The sequence below is a fragment of the Thunnus maccoyii genome, chromosome 3 (genome assembly GCF_910596095.1).
Source record: "Thunnus maccoyii chromosome 3, fThuMac1.1, whole genome shotgun sequence".
NCBI classification, from domain to species: Eukaryota; Metazoa; Chordata; class Actinopteri; order Scombriformes; family Scombridae; genus Thunnus; species Thunnus maccoyii.
Window position 1 is genome coordinate 8,285,466 of NC_056535.1, and position 23,852 is coordinate 8,309,317.

Here is a 23,852-nt window from a genome sequence, read left to right on the forward strand (position 1 = left end):
GTACACACGGCTGCATCACAAGAAAACAGACATGGGGTGGGGCTGTTAGCCTGGACAGCTAGAGGGGGGGAAAGCAGGAGAGCACTGCAATGGCAGCACCCCTCTCATCCCCTCTGATACATTCATGGTGGCTAGTTGTTGGACAAAGAGTGTGTGTGGGTGTTTGGGAGGTTGTAGGTGAGACAGGAATACTGAGTAGGGGGTTTGTGCTTTGAGGAAAGGCGCCTCAAGAGGTTGCTCGGGGCAAACAGGGAGGTAAGGACTCGGGTTTTGGTCCCAGGACGAAGTAGGGTGAGGGAGGTGGGGTGAGGTGAAGAAAGGAGAGCAGTATGTCATACTGCCCCCCCACCCCACCCTCTCCAAAAGACAAAAAGAGCACAATGCTGGCACTTTGCACCATCCACAGCCATTAACTGTACATGCATACATGCATCCCTGCAGTTATGGGTATACAGAGCATGCACGAGCATGCACACTGGAACACACAAACACATACCAATGACCCTGCTCATGGACACCCACTTACTGATGGGCACGTACACATCCTCTCTGGTTGTGGCATTTGCAGATTCAGAGACACTTGAGCACTGCACATATGCATCTTTCATATCATCACATTAAAATGCACCACTGCACCCTGAGCCTGTTTAGGCTGAGCTGACTGCACACATGGGCACTGTGTGACCTGTACACATACACACACACACATACACACACACACACACACTGAACAAATGTTCAACCCATACGAGCAGCTGCCCAGAAACAAAAACCCCAAAGTCTCAGCCGTCTGCCGAAGGTGGTGACAAGGAGCCAGGAAGACCCCCACCAGCTTTTCCCTTCCCAGAACCAGCTGCTGTCACCCTGTCTTTGGGGAAACCGCACAACAACCCCCCATTAATCTGAACCAGAACCCCCTGCTGCAAGACCCAGCCAGGTCTGTCAAGGCAGGCAAGACGCATTTGTCACTCACCACTCCATTCCCAGAGCATGCAATCTGGTCCAGGTCCAGAATAGCTGACATGTTTTTCCCACGCAGGAGAGGAGTGTGTTTTGCTATGTGCGAGTGTGTGCTGGACAGCTTTGAAGATCTCCAAAAGGAGGAGGAGGAGGCGGGAGGGAGCGTTGGTAGAAAAGGGAGGGATGTAGGGTGAGGCGGCTAGAGCGGCAGCGACAAGGAAGAGAGAGGGAGGAGAAAGACACGGCAGAGGGAGTGAGGAGGAGATGGGTAAATAATCTGAATGAAAGCAGAAAAAGGGGGGTGGATAAGATGCAGAGAGAACGAGAGAGAGAGAGAGAGAGAGACAGAGACAAGAGGTGGGAAAGAGAGCAGGAAAGAGACCGAGGGGGAGGAGAGTGAGACTGCAGACTGTGCTTGGTAGTCACAGTGCGTCCGTACATACAGCCACCGGTGCGTCTAATTGGATTGCAGAGGGTCAGGTGGGTAGGGGGAGAGGGTGGAGCTAGAGGAGAATGTAGAGGAGGGGGGCTAGAGTGGGTGGAAGAGAGGGATGGGTGGGTGAAAGAGGGGTGATGGGGTGCAAAGGATGCAGAGGCAGTCCGGGAAAATGGGGAGGCTGCTGACGTCACGTAGTGATACTGATAAAGTGAAGCGAGAGAAGAGAGGAGAAGAGAGGAGGCTGACTTTGACAGCTCACCCTGGGCTGTGTTCTGCATCAGCAAAATGGCTGCTCACCACTGAGATTTAACAACACCCGTCTCCAGGTTCACTTTTGCTTCACCTTGCAGAGGGAGAAGAATCTGAATGACCTCAGAGTCTGAATAAGAAATATGAACGGCCTCGATCAGACCCAGTTAATAACTTTCAATACCGAGAGTGAGTCACTCAGCAGAAATAGCGTAAATCGCAGCAGTATGATACATACCAAAAATAGCTTTGTTTGGCTCCTACTCCTAACACTACTTTATCATGTAAATCTTCCTGCAGTGCTCCAGTATTCATTTCAGTGTCGACATTTAAAAAGATAGACCTCATCTTCTAGGCTTCCCAGAAAATGAACCCACAACTATTTTTATCCAACATTCACAACCCAACATGAAAGGATCTGTTTCTCCTAAACCTCCCTCTGAGTCATTTGATCCACATAGTTTATTGATCTCTGGTTTTCTGCTCTCCTCTGTCATCTGCACAGCTGCTGGCAGTGCAGGGTGTTACGCCTTTGTTTGAGACAGGCTGCTCCATGCAGCCAATGGCACGCAGGCAGACAGCACCGATTGGGTGGGATGAGCCTTTTCATTGGCTAGCCAGTGTACTAGCATGCTTGGTTGTAAACTTCCAGTGTTTCTCCTCTAAAATTTCCTTGTCCTAACCCACAGAGGGTGCCACTGACACATATGTTATTGTATGTGCATTTGAAGGAAAAAACACTTATTACACAGAGAAGACAAATAATAACTGGCATTTGTTTAAAAAAAAAGGGGTAAGAATAAAGGATAAAGGGAATAAATATGGATATCAAAAATATGCACTTGGCTTTTTTATATAATATGATGTCACAAGAGAGTAGCATCTCTAAACCTTTACTTCCATAGACATGCTGTTTGTTAACCAAAGTATAAGGTTTAAAAAAACCCACATGATTACAGTCTATTTTTGTTCCATCTACAGTCATTAAGTCATCGTGTGTAGATCATGGTGCTCAGTGATTTATGCCAGATTAAGGTGTACATGTGATCGGTCAGCTCATGAGCTAATGGAGATGATGTGTGTGACCGTACACATGTACACCATTTCCTCAACAGAGCAGGTGCCTCTTTTGTGTCATGCACTGAGTCATCGAGTGTCTCAGCGGGGCTCTGCAGTCTGAGGAGTCACACAGGCAGACAGAGACGCTCTGCATAGCTCAGTTCCATGTACAGATCTGCGCAGACCCTGTTAGGATTTAGGGCATGATTTCAATAATTCAGTGATTTCATGTTTCTGCATATTAAAATGCATAAGCTTGGGAAAACATTTTCTATTAAACCACCACCGACATGGCCAAATCTCTCTTCATCCTATCGTCCTCTTCTAAAGGTGGTGACTGAGCTACATCTGTGCAACGCATTACATTTTTTTGATGCTTACGCTTACCTTTAGGACATGCAAACAACAAGAAAAGCACAGCGGACTGAAAAGACATCATGCAAAGGCAGAGCCCTCCAGCCACACATGAACAGGCTTATGGCACCCTCTGCTGAGCTCAGTGAGGCAGTGACGATTTAAAAAGATGAAGGCATGACTTGGCAGCCGTTTATCTGAATAAATAAATAGACGGCTTCTTCTTGTCTTTGTGTTGCAAAGGTAGAGGATCGAGGAAAGAAAGAAAGTGGCCGTAATATCCAACATAATGAAATGTGAGCCTTAATAAGTGATGATGAATAGACTATATGGAAAATACTGTCAAAAATAATACACTCATAGTGGCAAATATAAACTCAAAACCATTCAGTGACAAACTAAAACATCTTAACCTTTTGCTCTCCACAGCAAACTGCATCAAGTCTAAGATGTTCTATTTTTGCAGTGTACAGTCAGCCGTTTCCATGTCCATGAAGTATCTCTGTGTGTGTAAGTATGCACTTAAAACACAGCAGCTCCCATGGGTGGAGGAGGCTGACTCACACCTTCCTCCCCTACTCGCCTCTTAGTGACGTAAGCAAGACATCATAGGGGACATAAGACTGCAGCACCACACCCTTAGGTTGTCCTCTGTGACCCCATTTCACCACCACCACCATCATCATCATCATCGTTGTCGTCGTCGCCTCCCTCCCTCTCACACACACCCATGCAGGTGCACAGGGCTTGGACATGACTGTTGCAGTGCCTGTGGATCGCCTGTGGTGGGAGCTTTAGTAGCGAGGAAGACGGGAGGAGAGCAGCTGGATTCGTCCTCCAGCTGCTGGAATGTCACATCGGCAGCTCGGAGTGATGGTGCAGTGGTAAGGACCCCTCCCCCACAACTCATTGCATTCATGGGAAGTCTGCTGCTAATGTCTTGTACTGCATGTGGGCATGTGTCTCTGTACTACTACTATACTGTAGAGCTGCAAAGATTAGTCGATTGACAGAAAATTAATCGTCAATTATTTTGATAATCCGTTAATCGTTTCGAGTCATTTTTTTTAAGAAAAAATGCTGAAGTTCTCTGGTTCCAGTTTCTTAAATGTGAATGTTTTCTTTTGTCCTCTATGACAGTAAACTGGTTGTGGACTGTTGGTCGAGACAAAAAAGGACATGTAAGGTTGCATCTTGGGCTTTGGTTTGATTGACATTTTTACTGTTTTCTGACATTTTACGGACCAAACCACTGATTGATTGGGAAAATAATTGACAGATTAATCGATAATGAAAATAATTGTTAGTTGCAGCCCTATTACACTATAGTAGTCAGGTTCAGTGATATTACATAGCTTATTTAAACTAAAACAGACATTTCAAAATCTGAGCCTATATCAGTCTAATTCAAATAAATCAGCACATAAAAATGGACAAGATTAAAATAGCAATAAATATCTACAATTTCCTATATTTTCCCACTGAGAATAATTACAAACAAAGTTGAAATATCTGTATAGATTTTTATGTGGCTAGTATTTTTGGTGAAATGTAGCTTGCTACTACAATGTAGCCTACATACTGTAGCTATTTGCTAAATTGCTAGTAAGTAGTAAGCTAGCTAACACTCCTTTTCTCAGAATGTCTGCCCTCTTGGCTTGTAAAAACAGAAAAATAGACACAAGATACACATATTTTCAAACTGTCACTTTTATGAACCCAAAGGTATAAATTCAGTAGGAAAATTCAACCTGCTCGTTGCTCTTTAAATGAGCTCGATCGCTGGGCTGCGACAGTGTGACAATGAGCCAGCATGAACAACACCGGAACCGAAGCAACTTAATAGAAATGATTATTAATTTTATCATCTCCAGCCGTACCTTTTCTACTGTGACATGACGAGTTGCTGTCAGTGAAAAAGGCCTGCTATTGTCAAGCTTTCCTTTGTTGAAGTAACATTTGTATGGAAGATGTCCGAATGGAGTTCAAAGAATCAGCAGTTTAATGATTCCTCTGGATAACTCCTTGAGGGCTGCTGTGTGAGGTCAAAATGGCTGCCATGAAAATAAGGTCAAATGCACTTCTGCCTCAATGCCACAGACACAAATTCTAGTCCAGTTCTTGTTAAGTACAACCTGGACTGAAAACAAATGTCACCTGAGTAGCTGAGTGAGTGCGGTATTCTACAAAAATGTGAATGTATTGTTGAAAAGGCAGACAGAAGTGCATGCTGGGGAACATGTAGCATGCCTACTCCAGCTAACATGCTTACGCTACTCTCCTCCCCTGCCTGCAGCAGCTATATATAGCTCTGGTGAGGATGCTGGAAGCAGGCGTGACTGCAGAAAGTGAGAGTGGGATGAAAGGTTTAACCCTTTGCAGCTTTGATGGTCATGAAACACTGCAGAGTGCTTGCCACTGGGAAGAGACTAGTCCTCATGTAAGAAGCTCATCCTTTGCAAAAAAAGCCAATTTTACAATCACAGAGGCCTGGCAATCCAATTCCTCGTGCAAACAAACCATCAAAGAAAGATCTGGAACACTGCCCACTTAAGGCCAATAAACATTTTTCTTGAATGATAATAATTCCTACATTATCACATAAATAGACAACGACTTTGGCTCAAATGCTTACTGTGGAAAGGCAAGCATAGTTTCTACAACACTCGTTTTTTACTGTGGAAAACAATAGATGAGGCAACACATGAAAGATGTCTGAAATGACTGTGCTTGTACCTTTCTTTCTGACATTTACTAAGAAGGTACACTCTGTAAAGATCACCAATATCCATCACACTTTCAAAGACAAAAGAACCATCTCTACACACATTTATTTTCCTTATTTTGTGGCATAAAATGCATAGCTTAGTACAAAAAATGACCTGGTGACACATGTAATAGTCTAAAGGTCCTGCTAAAAAATCTCTAGAGGAGGTGTTAGACCCTCTATCAAATTTGACAAGTATTGACTAACCAACTGATGAACATGCCTCCCTTAAAGCCCTGCATTGTTGCCAACAGTGCTAAAACTCTAAGACAGAAAGAGAGTGACAAAGGGAGAAAGAGTGGCATGATGTGTGATAAGGTTCCAGACTCACATCCCTCTGATTGGGTATTTAGCAGTTCGAGGACTGCATCTCTCTGATCCTGCAGTCTCTCCCATAAGCCTTTCTTATTGGAAATGAGTCCCAACAAGCAAACACAATACTAAACTCTAAAGCCACAGGTATACTCCTGAGCAGATGTGTACCATTAACAACAAAGCTCAACACAGGAGGGCCAACTCCTCAGGTGACTCAGCAGTATACCTGCATCTGAAATATAAGGGACACTCTTTCAAGGACAACAACACACATAATTTGTATAGGGAGGACAGATGGTTTGAAAGAGGAGTGAAGGAGGCTGTCTACATCAACGTAGAAAAACCATCCCTCAACATTGGAGGAGGTCTACGACACCACTTATCCCCCACCTACGATGCTGTGCTTTCATCACCTCCCAGGAGACTTAACAACCATTCACATTTGGCCTCGTGACAACTCCAAAGACTGTCATTTACACAACGACTTTAACAACTATCATTACAACAGCCAGGAGCACTAATGAACCAAGTGGTATCAATGACCTTGAAAACAATCCCACAGAGGTTAAATACCTGAGACTCCCCACCAGTCAGTTAGAACTGAAGAAGCCCTCTGGATGAGAGGCGAGATGTCTTCAAGTACAACCTTCAACAACCAAGTCCAGTGGCCCTCGATTCAACCCTCCTTGGACTACTCAACCCATGTTAACCCTCTTCAGTATTATTTTGTTTATAGACTACAGCACTATCGACTAGACTATTATGCGGATAGTGTCCCTGTACTTGAGCAAAGGATAAATGGAGAACAGGCTGGGTAAAAACTGTGTCTGAGTAAACATCCAAACGCTGTCATGTTGAAAAAACATTGACCAGTATGGTGGATTGCCCCATTCATTTTCCCACAAAAAATAATATAAATTAATAAAAATAAAATAAAAAATAAAAATACATTTCACCAGCATGTGGGCTGCAGTAAAATTGTAATGTAATGTTGCAGATTAGGAACAATGTTCAGACGTGTGGCAAGAAGACAAATAGGGTCCACAGTTAAGGAGTGAGAATGGGGCCATGTCCTAATGCCCTTAACCTACTTAAACTAGCATCACCTTGTCCCCCCTAATGGTCAACGAAACAATGCTTAAAGTAGGAGCAGAGAGCAACACTCACCTGGCAGTCAAAGTCTTGAAAGTTGCGTGCATTCTGCAAAAAAAGAAAAAGAGGAAAAGAGTTAAAATACACCATAGGCTCATAGATGCCTTATATCTAAAAGTAATTCCAAACCTCTGATGCAAATTCATTTATTATAGATGGGTGGTACTGCAGTGCAGATTTCACACGAGGTGTTGGATTTATTCCACAAATAGAACAAATCTAGTGGTCAAGTACTATCTTGAATTTTAGCGATGGGATCCAGGTAGAGAACTGTACCCAGTTTACAGCAAACTGTGTGCATTACAGTAGTGTGGCAACGATTAGTTGATTAATCTCAATTAAGTAGCTAAATATTTTCATATTTTTCATGCCTTTAGGAACAGAATTGTGTTCTTCTATGTATCTTTGCTACATATAACATAATTAATGGTGCAGGCTTTTCAGGGAGAGTATTGTCTCAGTTGGTGTTTGTCTTTAATGGGACAGCAGGAGGCAACAGAGTAGATGAGCAGAGAGGCGAGAGTGGGCAGAAGACAACAGAGAAGGTTCTGGTGGGATTCGGTTGTAGGCCAGACCAGTAGGGTGCATATGGGTCTTGAAGCAGATGGTGGTTATAAAGCTCTCAGTTTCTTCCTCATGCTGAGATAGCTGTGCAGCAGATATAATGGTAGTATGTTTCTAGTAAAAGTCAACATGATTTCATTGCTAGAATGCAGATCTGTGGTGCTGAAGCATTGTGGAGACATGATGAATGTACAGGAAGGAACTTTACAAAATCACTTCTGCCAAAGTCGACTAGCTCAACATGTTGAAGAGAGTGACAAGTTTATAAAAAATGTGTTGCTTCCTCCAAGTAATCGGATGTGTTTGTCTGTTTTATTTGTTATACCAGTGGTTGCTCTAGCCAGGGAGTTAATTATCATTTTTACTGTTTTCTTCTCTTATGCATCTTCTTTTTGAAGCAAACAATAATCACGTATATCTGTAACCTTTGCTGCAGGCTGTTACACCTGTTAAGTTGTTCTTTACTGTTGTTAAGGTTACTTTACTGCTGCAGACAGTACTTGGTTCTTCCTCATAACTTGCTGCATCATCAATGTATAATCTGTATGGAAATCAGAGGGTGTTTTCATCACTTCCTCACAGGATCAGACAGAAACTGAGAATCCCCTTTCATCACTACTATCATGTCACCATCTCCTCATCTGATTTCAAGACTCCCGTGTTTCACTTTTGAAATGAGCTGGCCACTAGGTGGAGTGAGAGGTCAGTGACAGTCTCCTTTATTCAGATGCCTTTCCCCACCCTGTCACCTCACACAACACATCTACTTTTACTGGCACGGAGCCTGACAAGGCACGGAGCCTACTCCTGCTCCGGCTTCAAACCCACCTCCTCAGACTTGATACATCACCACTTGCTCCTCCTCTGGAGGTACTACACCCTCCTGACTGTCTATGACAGTTGCCTGAGGGGAGAACAAAACACTCCCATGTTTCCCCATACACACCCTCTTTCTAATCAGCTGTTGAGATTGAGTGGGGAAGAGAAAAGGGAGGCCAGAGGAGAATGGGAAGAGCTTTGATCTACCATTGGGGTTTTTTTCTTGTCCATACTTCCTTCTGTTTTTGCCGTCACTCACTCGCTAGAATCTTTTAAGCTCTCAAAAATAAAGAGATGAGTTTCTCCCCGCTTCTCCTTTGATTTCTCTTCGTTCTTGCTCGCCTGTCTCCTCTAACTCTCATGGTCTCTTATGCCCCCATCCTCTCTCTTTCTCCTTTCCTTCCTTCTCTCCTTCTTCTCTTGCCTCTATCTTCCATCTACAACCTCCTTTTTTCTATTGACTTGCTCTCTCCCTTCTTTTCTTTTCCCTCTCGACAGTCGAGCAGATATGAATAATTCACTTTGATGAACAAGACTGCAGAGTGAGCATGCCTAGTGTATTAGTGTATGCATTTGCCTGGAAGTACCATATAGGATGCTCAGTCAGTTTAACTCTGCACCACACGTCTGTTCACTTTGTGTATGCGGTTATACAGTTGAGTTCAGATGCACTGTTGTGTGCCTGTTGCCTTAGCAGCTTGTCACGGTCTTGTCCTCCCAGGAACTCACCTTATTGGTCAGCAGCGGCTTGATCTCAGTCAGCTGTACATCCTGCAGCTCGTCCATCTTCCTGTCTGGTCACTGTAAACCACTCTGCCCAAGAAGAAAAAGAAAGAGAATAACATTATTCTCACTAATGATAAGCATCAGTGATTGGGATAGCAAAATTGTACATAGTGAGAGCACAGTATAAAACACTCTACACAACTGAGAGAGAACGCCCAGAGTCATGTTTAAAGAGGCATTCCAGCAATTTAGTACTGCTGTTTCATAGAGGTTGCACATTTTGAAGAGGCAGATGGAAAAAATAGAAATGTCCAAGTTGAAGCAGTAGACACCAAAATATGTTGACTATTAGTCCCTAGTATGGATTACACTTAAAAAACCCCATAGATCCTACATTTCCCATAATGCAGCTGTCTTTTGTTTATACCCATGTCTTTCAAAATCCACCCCTCAGTTTGTAAAGCAGACTTTGTGTTGAAAAGCCGAAGCTGGTAACACTGATGACATCATTATGACATCATCAGGGTTATTTTCTCAGACTTGACAATCCTCCTCCAGAGCCACAGAAGACACTATGCAACTGTTTTGACAGTAAATGGTTCTGTTTTGCAGCAACTGATTATTATTCCATTAATGGTTTAGTCTGTAAAATGGTTGAACAGTGAAAAATGTCCAGTGACAAAGTCCAAGGTGGCACATTCAAAGTTCTTGTCCAAAACTTAAAGATATTCTGTTCACATAAACCAGAGAAAAACATCCAATTCTCACATTTGAGAAACAGGAACCAGGAAATGTTTGTCATTTCTGATAAATGACTGAAACAATTAATCGATGATTGACTAATCAATTAATCAACTGATCCTTTCAGCACTAGATGCAGGTCATGGCAACACAACCTACTCATCTGATACTGATAAATGAGTGCGGGGATGAAAGAGGTGGCAGCAGGTAGCTATGTCTGAGTCCAGCCCTGAAAGTGTATCTTTCTCTCTTTCTCTCTCCTTGACTCCATACTGCTTTAATGTGTACAGTATAATGATACAATAGCCAGCCAAGGAAGGGATAGAGGGCGTTTTCTATATTAATTCTCATGGAAAGGTCACATTTCCAGTCCACACAGGTAGCGTGCAAACACACACGCACACAAAGATGGATCAGGCCAGGTTTAACAAGAAGCTCTAAAGCCCACCTCATTTGTTTTCCCCTTGAAGCCAGCCGTTTGTCCCTGCAGATAATTGCTGAACAAGAACACACACAAGAATGTCCCCCTCCTCCACTTTCCCCGAAATGGTACCTCTTCGGCCTTGCCTGTTTGCACAAGGTGAGCACAGGAAGTGCTATTGAATTACCTGGCTGCGCTCTGGTGAGTGGCTCATGTTGCACATAACAGCAGATGGAGCCTCTGTCTCTTCTAGGTCAATGCTTACAACAGGAAGACAAAGCCAGATCAGCCTGCCCTGCAATACAAACAGCCTCTATACAGTAAAAATCATACTTACAGGTACAGATGCACTTGATGCTAACAGAGACAACTGCAAGTGCAACTGAGTAGAGGACTAGCCAATTGGAGGAGTGGCTACAATCACTTCCTGAGTCAGAGCCAACTCCCCTGGAACGACCTTGGGCTGGTATCAGATAACCTTCAAGGCTGGTTAGTGACGAGTCTATCAGCCTACCAGCAATGATGACATCACACAATGTCTGTGTTACCAGGAGTTTCATCCTCTGATTGCCTGACAATGGCAGGAACAGAGAGCTGCTTGCTGTTGACGCATGAATCTGGTCAGAGGTCATCCTGCTCTGGAAACAGATTGCACCTTGCGTGGAAACAACCAGGGAAGCAGATGGGTGCAACTGAGCACAATCCTCAAATTACATAAAACAATCCAGTGAAAAAAAAATGTAGAAACACTAAGTGTTGGAAATACTCAGCAATCAGCATGCGGAGTGAAAACATGCCCGGCAAAATCCCTGCTGACAAATCCGGCTCAAGGGTGGAACTAAATAATATTTAGACAAGTGAACAAGGAAAAAAGAAAAACAAATACTCTGCATGCTTGAGCAGATTGAGCGTATTGGCCGGATCAATCCAACACTTCCTCAGGCTGTCACAGAAAGTGGGATGGAGGCGAAGGCTGCTTTAATTGTAGCCGGCTAGCCGGGTAATCGAGGTGTTAGGGGAGAAGGGGTCAGAGTAAGCTTAAACCAACTGACAGACTTGACTGGGTGGATTTCACAGCCCAACCCCACTGACCTCTTATACTGGGTTACCCGGGCAACTAACAACCATCACTCCCCCACCATCATCCAGTGCCTCTTCCTTTGGTTTCCACTTGAAAGAAAAACATGTCCCCTGAGGGTTCAAGCAGTTCTCATGTTCCCTTACACTTGCATCAAATCACCTGAAAGAACACCAGATCCCATTTAACGTCCACCACCAGCGCTACCCTTTCCTACCTATTCTATGCCTGCTCTACCGTTCAGCATGCGCAGCTGTTGCCATAGAGACAAAGCTGGTTGCCCATGTTTATTCTAAGCTGGGCTAGCCCCAAGGGACAGATGTGAGGCAAGGAAAAAAGGGGAATAGATAGTAGTGGAAATGAGAGGAATTGATGAAGTGACGCTCAAAACGTGCTTTCAGCAGTGTTTACTCCTGACAATCACAAGGACTCAAATGAGCTATGAACACTGTCTAGATATGACAGCAGTATCTTAGTGAAACTGTAACAGAGAATCAGGAAAAGTAGTCTCGGATAACAGGAGGGAAAATCAATTTGCAATCTGTGCAGTTTGCGGTGGTTGTCCCATATTCATACCATACCATTACTGTGTGGGGAAAGGACTGAAAGAGCTGATGATGTAGAACGAGTCCCTCTAGCCTCGACAGCAGGACTGTCTGGTGTGGGGGACGGCTCTCACAAACGGTCTCCCTGACACCAGAATCTGCTTTACACAGCTCTTCCACTTGCAGATGAGTAACACACAAATTACATGCTGGCTTTCACATGATTTCCCTCATCTGTTTTTCAGGTCCATTTCCCTGCACTGCGTGGAGCTGCCAGCAGGACCTCATCTCTGCGCTAAATATCATGCAACGCAGCGAGGGGACAAGGGAGCTGCTCTGAATGAATAAACAACAGCAGAAACAAATCGTGTCAGAGGAAAACCACATGAGGGCCCTTTCCATGCAGCAAAGGTCAGCCTTCACTACAGCCTAGCGTCAGTTCTGCCTCTGGGAGAAAGGGAAGTTTTCAATTCTGACACAATTACTTTATGGAAAGAAAAGCAAAGACATGTTGAAATCTGTCAGTTTATTGAATGGATAACTTATTTAGCATCTCTCTCTCTCTCTCCTCTCCTGTTGACAAGCACTGCTGCCTACCTCACATGCATCGTCCAGTCTGTGAGAAGAGAGAGGACATAACGCTGAGGTGCGAGAATGCATGCATATGTGGACAGAAGAGGTGTGTGCCAAAACACCTACTGTAGATATATAGTGTCTCTGCCAACAAAAAGGAGTCCTGTAGCTGCCATGTCAGCAGACGGCTCTGAGTGATCGATGAACACATCCTCTACTCTTCCTCCCACTTTTCCTCATGCATCCTCCTCCCTGTGCACTCTCCCTGTCTTTATCTATCAATCTCCATCTCACCTTGGACCGTCAGGAAGTCCAGGCAGGCCGCATGATGGACGACTGAGAGTCCAGCTGTGATGCTGACCCTCCCTGTGGCCCCTTCAATTAGTCCTCTTTCCTCTTTATCGCCATAGTAACCGTGATTTCAAATTCCTCATCGTCGTCATCATCATTCATGTCATGGTCGTGCTTTGACTCTGACCTCTTTGGCTTCAGGGTGACCAAGGTGAACGTCACCATGGTGACCTCACATTAACCTGCCTCTGGGTCTCTATGGAGACCCTGACTCAGCCATCAGCCATATTGCCATGGTGATATAGAGCTGAAATCCATAACTGTCCACACACACTGTAAGCCCTTGCAGTGCAGAAAGGTTTACAGCAAAGACAGTGGTTGTGTGGAGGCCTGCTGTTTAACACAAGGGTTTGTCTATATTTACTTGATGCAATTCAAGTACTTGAAAGATGTTAAAAGGGTTTGTTGCTTTAAAGCAGTCCAGTAAATGCATATATCAAGATGAATGTCTTGAGTCTCTAATAGTGCAAACAGGAGTCTTTTTTCCTCCAGTTTTCAGGCTGGCCTGTCCTGATTAAAATGTTGAAGGAAAGGAAAAGCAATCTTCCCTTGCCCAATTTTGGACGGCACAACTAGAGTATTGTTTGCAGCCCTTGCTATCCCATAATATCCCATAATCCATTGTATATGGTCAGTTGTTTAACGGTGACCTTCATCAGCTTGTTAAATCAAGAAACATGTGACCTCCACATGGTATTACCAGGTATTTGCATTCAAATGGTCATTGATCACTGTCAATAGGTCACTGCAGGATGGAAATAATGGAAGTGAGGCATAAACTCCAGTTTGTTCTTGTTAGTAGCCTGGATGTTTTTGATCACAAGAAAACTCACAGAAAGTTTGAAGTTACTCGGCTGCTACGATTAGTCAATAAGTCGATGTAAACATAAAAATTAATCTATTTTGATAATCTAATAATTGTTTTTTATCTTTTTTTAAAGAAAAAATACCAAATATTAGCTGGTTGCACCTTCTAAAATGTGAGAATCTGATGCTTTTGCTTCTCATACATGGTACTAAACTGTATATCATTCAAAGAAATTATGTTAATATCTGTGAGAAATTATAACAGCCAGTTTTTAATACTGACATTTTATAGACAAAACAATTAATCGTGAAAATAATCGTCAGATTAATTGATAATTAATAAATTGTTAGTTGCAGCCCTAATGTGTTGAAATATAAACTCAGGTATCATGAAACCTGTCCCAGGCCTTCAGGGTCTCTGAGGGACATACCTTTATGGGCTGCGTAGAGGATCAGGATCTAGCCCCTGAACTGGGACGCAGCTATTGTGTCCGAGCTGAGAGCCAAATTATTCTAATGGCAAATCCTATCACTGAGGAACACAAGCATGTCTGTCCTCAACTGGAGCCTCGGTATTCAGTCAGAACGTCACCAGGCTTCATCACAAGAGAAAGTAGGCCAGAACAAATTCCAGAGATACTACCCTCCTGCCAACCATCCAGACAGCCTAACATCTATGTTTCCTCTTCTTTATGTGCAAGAGTGTTTTGCTGTCAGGGCTACAGACAAGTGGAAAAAAGTTATTCCTGCACTGGGGTGGTGACGACTTACCATTACACTGGGAGACCTTTCCATCCAGGGGGAACGTCACTAGAAATTTCTTTCCCCTCCAACTTTTCATAACCGGGCCAAGTCCATGTTTACAGTTCCCCGTGTGCGGAGGCAGCAATCCGAAGTGGAGTAAATCTAATGGACTGTAACAAGGCTCACTTCCAGATTATTGCTCTAACCCGAGTCGTTTGGTAAGAGAATTATAAGAGGAAAATCCATTTGTTTGGCGTTTCAGCCCCCCAGCTCCCCCCCTCCTCATGTCAGGTCAATAGCAACATGGGTGATAGACAGGATGGTTGAATTTCATTGTCTATTCTGTTCTATTCTAGGGGATAACACGCAGGAAGAAACCTTTCATTCTCTATCATGGAAAACCTGACCTATGTCACAGAACATCCCCTGCTGGTACTGTCAGCAAAGACACACAGATGAACGAGCACAGAAACACACACCCATGCAGCTCCCCACGCTTCACGTCTACTTAATTAAATGACAGCTTGCTCTCCTGAGGCTCCATCATCCTCCTTACAGCTTATATGATTCTCCTGATACAAGCCGACACATATTTTTTTCCCCTTTCTTTTGACAATATAACAAAAACTAGGATGAAACATCTCTCTGATGTCTTTTTCTGTCATGATTCGATCAAAATGGTCTATTCTTATCCGATACACCAACATCCAACTCTGGTTTTGAAACTGAAAAAAAAAAACAAAAAAAACATCAGACACGCGCCTGCTCAGGTGTTAAATTTAAGAAATTGATGCATACATACTGATACATAAACAGGTGACCACTGAATAAAGACAAAGGGAAAATAATGTCCTGATGGAAATGTTAGATAAGCAACTCAATCTACAAGAGAAGCTATTTTAAGGTGATAAGGAAAACAAGTCTTCTTCATCCTCCTGCCGACCTCCTTGTTTGATCCTTCCAGGGCTAAAAAGATCTAATAAATGCTAAATACTGCATTACTATAATTGACTCATCTCCTCTTTGGGAAACTGAATCTGAAGGCACACTCACTCAGTCACTACCACATTTAATATCCTGAGCCTCGGGCCAGCCATAACTCAAAACGCAAGTGATAAATATGTTGTAGAGGTTGTACTTGGACGGGACATGGGATATTACACACACTGGGACAATATTACGAGTGCTTCTGTGAAAGTATAAGACAAACACACGTGCCCAATTGCATTTGTGCGTGGGAGGAGACTTGTGACCTTGTCTTCTGGGTTGTGATGTTCATGCACGTCTCTTTATAACATCTGTCTCTTGAGCAACACGACTGCATCTTTTTATAGAGAAAATCATCCATCACTTGAATGTTTCTGTGCATATGTGTGCGTGTGTGTGTGTGAGGAAAAGCCTGGCTCATTAGCAAAGATCCTCAGTGACACGTAGCAGCCACTGCACTGATCTGTCTGCCAAAAAGCCCCCCCCCTCCCCTCATCAAACACCCAAACCCTGACCCCTATACTCATTCAGGATTGGGGACAGCCCCTGTGGCACTCACAAAAATGAACGTCCATGTAAAATAACCTCCATACAATCTCAGACCACATAAAAGCACAGTGTTCTGTACATGCACCTGCAAGTACATGTACAGTACATACACACACACACACATGTCTATAATCCTTCAGGGCCACCGAGTGCAAAACCCCTCTCATTACTCTCCGAGGGCTTTTAAAGAATTACATTATTCCTTGAAGGGCCACTTTATCTGCTAATGGTCTTGTGAGATTAAAGAGCAGCATCTGGCTGTATTGATTTATAACCACATATCTATTGGTATCATCAGCATGCTTCACCTCTCACATGAAACCGCGCACAGCCTCAGAATCTCCGAGGACAGCCTGCTGGCTCCCTAAATACAGTGCTATGGTTCGTAAAATTATTTGTCAAAACTTCCTGTGGCACGCTAAATTTACTGTGCGAATACAAACCCGGAGACCAAGAGCAATATTTTCCACTGGTGAAGTGATGTTTCGGACCAGCCAACTGGAAACTCAATTTATCCGTTAGGCCTGTGTTACACAAGGAAGTGTGCGTGGCAGACAATGAATTTTGTATGTGCATGATATGTAAGGCCTTGAGTGTTGTATGTATGAGTAAGTCTTGCTGTGAGTCAGCCCTTCCAGGTTCCTCCCTCCTCACTACATCGTACAATGTGGCCTCACAGAGTCACCCAAAACATCTATTCTGGTCTTCATGTATAAGTAAAGTGTTCCCCGCAGTAAGATGGGCATCGATTGCAAGTGAGTCTTATGGGGTGAATGTGTTTTGATTCTTAGAAGTGCATGTGTCCTCCTGTCCCCTTACCTTTCCTTCTCTGTCTGCTGAGAAACAGACACATATTTACCCCTGTCCTGTCTAGGTACTGTACTAGAAACTAAGACTGCAACATTGCAATTTAACAATATCATTAATCTCTCAATGCCCAAAATGTGCTCATATTACAATTATTAACAGATACGCTGTCTGACTTTGATACTGTATGATTAAAGTTAATAGATTTAGCCATCCATGTAGTTCATTGGCCACAGTCCATCCACACAGGTGTTGTCACTTAATCTGCCTGATCAGACTTCTTCTCAGGACTTCGGAGGTGTTCATGGACCATCTTCCATTGACATCCTGTTGGTTTATGACATCTAGCTCTTGTTCCTTCGGAGGTTAAGTTGACTCATTTTGGGTTGAGACTTTGTCAAACGAATGTAATTTTTTCAAGTACCCATTAGGTTGAAATAACGTGCACTTTACCAATTTTTATTAGTACAAAGACTCTGGTGACCTCGGGTAATTCCCAGCATAGGTTCAACCCACTTGAGCAGAGGCCTGATTAGCCAAAGTGAAAACACCTGCGTAGGTGTGCATCAGTAATTAATCAGGGCAAAGATATCAGAGGTGAGCTAATACAAGACATGAAATATCACGCACTGATGTATTTTAACAGTTATTGTCGCTTATCACTTTTAAATGTAACAATTTATCACAACACAGGTTTCTGGCCACATCATCCAGCCCTACCTGGCAACTGGCTCTACAATACAGGTTGTGAACAATGGAAATATACAGTATACTATTCATACTGTGCTATTCACACACACACACTCATGAATGATGTTTCTCATCTCTCCTTAGACTCCAAATAATACCCTGCAAGGCACTGCCACGGTTGATCCTTTCAAACGATGATAAATAGACTAATAAGAGAATGGCAATACACTACAGACAGCAATTTAGATAGCTGTAGCTACATGACACACGCCAAGAGACAGATGAGTCTCGATAAATCTACTGTGATAGGTCAGAGAGAGGTGTGAGCCCGGCTGAATGAGTCTCTCCTGGCTGGGCTGGTATCTGGCTATAAATAAGACTGAATGGCCAGCCCTGTCGCCCTGCACTCAGTGTTGCTAATAGAGTACCTGCCCCTACTCCGCTACGCTAGGCTAGCTGCCGCTTAGTCTGTGGGGATTTCCTCTGCCATGCTCACTTGTGCAGACAGCATAGAGAAAGACCAAGTGGGAGAGGGATGCTGTGTGTGTGTGTGTGTGTGTGTGTGTGTGTGTGTGTGTGTGTGTGTGTGTGTGTGTCCTGGGTCCCAGCTGGCTGACGTGAGCAGACCGAGCTTTCAGAAGGGCGGTGGCCTGCTGGAGGCTCACAAAAATCTGTACACCGCGGTCAGACTGGCCGAAGGGCAGCTGTGGAAGCGACAGAGGGGACATCTGCGCAGCCCACCCGCTAGCTCACTCACACACTCACACGCACGTTGTCCTAGGTCACTTCTGGGGACATTACATAGACTTACATTTATTTCCTGGAGACTTACCCTAACCCTAACCACTGCCCCAAAAATCTTTTGTCCCCAGTTGGACTAGCCGTCCCCAATTAACTGGTCTTAAATCTGAAATTTGCCCCTGAAAGTAGCCTATGGCAGACGCAGACACACACACACACACACACACACACACACACACACACACACACACACACACACACACACACACACACGGCTTTGATTCAACAAGCTGAGTGGAAACATTAGAACCCGCCTCCATAAAACATTAACACAGCACAGAGACATGAGAGCCCTTGTGCCCAGAGATAGTAAAGACCTCTGCCTGTGAATACACTAAGGCCTTTGATTCACACCATGTCTCAGCATGTTTCAGTGTATGAATCAGTGCTAAGAGGCCTGTTGCCTCACAGGAACACAGCCTCTGCTAATAGAGTTATCCATGTGGTCAGCTTGGCTGTCACAGTGACTGATTACTGACAACTCAATCTCCCAGAGAAACACAGAGGTGGCTCCTCTGCCGCCTTCCCTCGCAAATGCTCGCTGTGGAGGTCGGCGGTGTCCTTGGCAACCACGGGGGGTGCCCCCCTCGAGCTTTCCTCGGCTCAGCTGGTGGCGCCGCTGAAATCGAATGACCTTTTTCATCGTCATTTACATAAAGTCATTCTCTTCTCATCATGACGACCGACGCAACATGGAATGCTTTACCAGTCAGCGCGCTCACTTTGCTTCCAGGATGCAAAGCAGCAATAAGACACCAAATGAGTCATAAAATGGCACAGACACTATTTCTCTTCCTCATATGTATCAACTGTATACATTTCAATGTGTGTAACATGTCACAACTCACACTGAGCTACACGCACAGTCACCAGGGACCAATCTCTCTATGTGCAATTCCAGCATTTGATGATCAGGTCCTTGTGTACTATAACTGCTTATAGCAGGACCACAGCCTGAGGGGAGGATCTTCAAGTCAACACGGCATTTTATCTGCTATTTGCTCCATCATAATAACAACCACTAAAGCATTTAACTTTCCTGGGTGTTCCCTAGACCGTTAAAGTAAGCCGAGGATGAAATCGTTCATGCTGCACAGCCTCTCATGAGACTCTAAAAGAGGGCTGCATGCTGCTTACATGTTTAAGTTGAGAGGGTCTCGTTTGCAGCATGTGTGCCAGCTTATGTGTATCTATGACAAACGGGTTTGTCTCAGTGGAGAGCTAGACCATCCTTTTTCTTCACACACAAATTCATGATGAGCACAACGAGACCTGTCAGAGTGGAAATACTTCCCTCTACTATTTGAGCAGGTGCGTGAGGGCCGGTTCTCAAAATATATGATCCTAAGTGAAAAGCGGCACTGAAGGACAGTCCGGAGCATCCGGAGGTCCAGTTTGGCTAATATCCAACACTTTGGATCAACAAGCTTAACACCTGTGCTCTCTCTCTCTCTCCTCATCACCACCTGCTGATATTATTGCTGACGCTGATAAAGAAAATGGAGACAGACAGAGCCCTCCCTCCTGCAGGGGTGCAATCCGGCGGATAAGAGTGTCTGAGAAAGGTGTGGAAACTGCCATTCATACAAACCTGCAAGCGACTGTCTCTGGTGTTTTAGTCATTCATTTGTTTGTTTTATAATTTAGTAGTTTTAGTCATTCATTCGTTTTTTACGTGTGTTCTCTATCCATCCCTGATGAAAATGGGATAGCTGTCCACATACACTGTAAAGCAGTTGGGTCAACGGAAATGTAAGAAGTTAACCTGGAACAGAGGTGTGTATGCATCAGCTGTTTTTTTTGCACTGAATGCTTGAAGCTGCTGTGCAAAGCTTGTGCTGTAACTCTAGGCCCTAAGGTACGGCTTAAATTACAGATTCAGTTACAAAAACACAGCAGCAGCAGCAGCAGCACAGCTCCAGGAGACAGGGTCAGACTGAGAAACTGTTCTGCTTTTCAACAACACGCAAAACCTGTTTGCTGTAGCTGTTAGCTGGGTACCAGATACATGAAAAGCAAAAAGGGAAATCAAGACGAGGATGTGCTGTTGACAACTGAGGTATTTCTAATTATGAGAACAAGTCAGTAAACGTCCACGTCTGGCGCAGGTTGCTTTGCCCCGCAGGGCTGGCAAACCCACAGAGACAGTAATGTGGAGGTGTGAGTGAACACAAGGAGGAGGAGGACTGACTGTCAGCACATTGGCTTAATTACTGTCTCCATCTCTCCAGTGAGTGTTATTCCCTGACATTCATCCCTGCCATTCCTGCAAGAAATCCTCTTCTCCACAAGAGTGTTTCTCACTTTATTCTGTAATCCCTGTAATACATTATGTGTAAATTGTAATCCCTGCTGAAAGGCACCTTAATAGTGTCGTTTCTTGATGCTGAAATATATTTCTTTACATCATTCCCTTACTACAGGAATGCAATATAATGTATGGCACGGTTACAGTTGGTGCCTTTGTTTTCACTCTGAATACTGAGGTAAGTTCATTTTTCTGAGCACTTGCGGAAGGAGGAACGCCACAACAGTTGGAAAGAAGACCAGAAAGTCTGACAGCTTTAAACAAAGTGTTGTAATAAAGCGCAGACGCCTATTTTAAGTGATGCAAAATGAGTTGTGCAGTGACATTTCAGCAGGGACTGAGGCGAGAGAGACCAAATGAATATGTTTCCAGCAAATTTCAAAAAGATCCCAAGTACAATGTATGGCTTAATAAACAACTTTTGACACTCCCATTAGTTAAGCAGTAGCTTTTCACTGTAATAATCAACCAGGGCTAAACTGCCTCCAATGATATGGCAATAAACCTCGGACTAACCACTAACTGCTCTTTCTTCTGCTTTCAAAACAAGCGATCGCTTTACAGAGCAGCTTACGGAGAGCAACTGTCTGTTAATAGTTATCTATTTGCTCTTCCAGTCTGAACAATGACCGTGTGTGGTGACAATGTTGTGAGTGACAACAAATGTCTGGTCGTTGCTTGTTGTGTAAGCTCCGTGACCACGTGATACTGTCGAGGGCATTGTGGGAGATAGAACACCTGAATTCAACACCACCACCATAAAACTATAATTAAAGACACTATACGGCACCAGAATTAAAGCTTTGAGAGCTTTAATATACAGCCAATAGTGTGTCTGCAGTACTGAATATAGACTAGGGCTTGGCGATATGGACAAAATCAAATATTACAATATTTCTGACCAAATACAGCGATATCAATATTGCAACAATATTGTAGGGATGACTACTGGTTCTTTCACAAAATATTTACACAATGAAATTTTTGATAAATAATCATCAGTAATGTGGATATAATGACTAAGTGGATAAAGGCCGATAATAGAACAGATAGAACAGTCTTCACTTTACTGTAATGCAGCCTTTAAAACCAGGTCAAGACAACACACCATATCACGATATTACGATATCCAAAATCTAAGACGATATCTAGTCTCATATGACCATAACGATATAAAATCGATATAATGCCCAGCAGCAACTGAATATAAAGGTTATTATAATGACCTTCTCGTACTTTATGGTATTTCTATTCTGCCATGACTGGAACTACTTTACTGATGATTTTACTATGAACTGCAGACTACAGTGTCCTTTTTAAAACATACCACAAAAGGACAATGGCAATTTGAAGTAAGGGGGAACACCTGATGCCCACCCTCTTACATTCCGCACCTGTGTGACCTTCCCATGGCCACCAGTGACATTGTCATCCATCATGTAGTGTCTGAATGGTGTGCCAGCTGCGGTTATATCATTATGATTGATCTGAGTGAAAATGATGGATCTTTGAAGTCCTGTCTCGGACACTGTTTGGGAAAATGTGCCGAATGAAAGAGTAATATCTACAGTGACACCATGAGTGACGAAGAGCCACACATCCAACACACAGACAAAATGAAATCCCAGAGGAAAATCATGTTAATATTCCAATAAAGGAAAAATAATTATAGTAATAGTAATAATAATGATAATAAAAAGGTACAATGTGCGTTTTATTGGACTCAACAGTGAGTTTATAACCTAAAACTCTTGTCCTTTCTGTAATACTGTATCACTACTATAAACGGAAAGTACATTTTCTTGCAGGTATTTTTGGTGTGAAATTTGTATTTTAAGATTGTATTAAATTAATCAAGCTATAAGCTATTCGGCTAACATTTCCTTAGTTGTTTCAGCTCGATAATTCACGATGTAACGCATCGTGACAGGCCTCATTTTAATACAGATAGCAAGAACCTAAGTTATTATTTAGCAAGTACACAATATAACAGAAAACAAACTCACACTTCATACGTACTGCACTGAAAAAAGGAAGATACGGTGTGAAAACAGGCGCTGTGTCGCATCACTGTTGAAGAGCAGCGATGAACTCAATTCAACTGAGCTGCAGTTTTTCTAACTGAAGCTTCGCTCGCGGTGTCTTAACGTGTGTTTTTAATTGGTACGTTACTGACTCATTCTTGCTCCAACGGCTGCCTCCATTTCTCCGACAAAACGAGTCGATATACAGACAGCAACACGAACAGGCTGAAATCCAACGAGCTGAGATAATCTCCTGTGGCATCGGGCACATCTGTAAGTGGTAAATGGGAAAATGTTACCGCGAAAACACGGATTTAACACATACCTTGGCGATAAAATAAGTATCCACTGGGTTCCAGTCAATTCCGCTCCGGGTATATTGTTGAATATCAACGGCAATGTGAATATTTAACGCTAAATGTACAATACTGTGCTCCCGCCTGCCGCTTCCTCTGCTTCAACTAGTATTTCGATGTGACTCTGGGCGGAACTACACGCTGCGTCGCAGACACCACGGAGGAGCCAATAGGAGGAGGCGGTGCGCACCACAGACAGGAGGAGAGGACAGAGCTCTCACTCTGCTCCGAATTATGAAGACGGCATTCTGCTCCCAAGGCACGGAGAGTAAAAATGCATGAAGCTTTCACCCTGACTATACAGTAGACAAGCGTGAGTAAACTACATTTACAACCACGTTTTAAAAAAAAAAATAAATAATGATGGTTACAGTTTCCAGCTTTATTTCAGTTACGTGCCAGAGCTGCTCCTACCTCGAGGTAAAATAAAAGGCGGACAGCGCATGCCCCAGAGAACGCCCACCTTTGATGAGAAGGAGGTGAGATCATTGCAATTATTTATTTTTTAAATGTCGAGCGTATTTCTTTTTAAACACAGACCATCTTTGGAAGTGGTCCAGTCCAATGCCCCGAGAGAGCAGGAGATTAACACGTTGGCTTGATATTGTGTTGTAAATTTATAGTGGGCAGTATATCATTTGCCCTGCTCTGTCACCATGCCGGTTC

General features: G+C 43.5%; 1 protein-coding gene across 7 annotated transcripts in view; it reads right to left on the minus strand.

The window, feature by feature from the left end:
* ndrg3a (ndrg family member 3a) overlaps window positions 1-23,299 on the minus strand; it is a 34,719-nt gene extending 11,420 nt beyond the window's left edge. Inside the window, exons 1-4 of one of the 7 annotated variants that reach the window (XM_042406373.1) lie at window positions 10,904-11,011; window positions 10,754-10,826; window positions 9,408-9,491; window positions 7,311-7,343 (exon numbers count right to left, since the gene is read on the minus strand). In XM_042406373.1, the coding sequence (XP_042262307.1) occupies window positions 7,311-7,343; window positions 9,408-9,464 (90 nt within the window). In that variant the 5' untranslated portion in view covers window positions 9,465-9,491; window positions 10,754-10,826; window positions 10,904-11,011. Of the gene's footprint in view, window positions 1-973; window positions 1,329-7,310; window positions 7,344-9,407; window positions 9,492-10,593; window positions 10,690-10,753; window positions 10,827-10,903; window positions 11,012-22,812; window positions 22,909-23,155 lie in introns of those variants that run through there. The other 6 variants (XM_042406372.1, XM_042406377.1, XM_042406375.1 and 3 more) reach the window with 6 other exon arrangements.
* Between the last annotated feature and the right edge of the window lie 553 nt (window positions 23,300-23,852).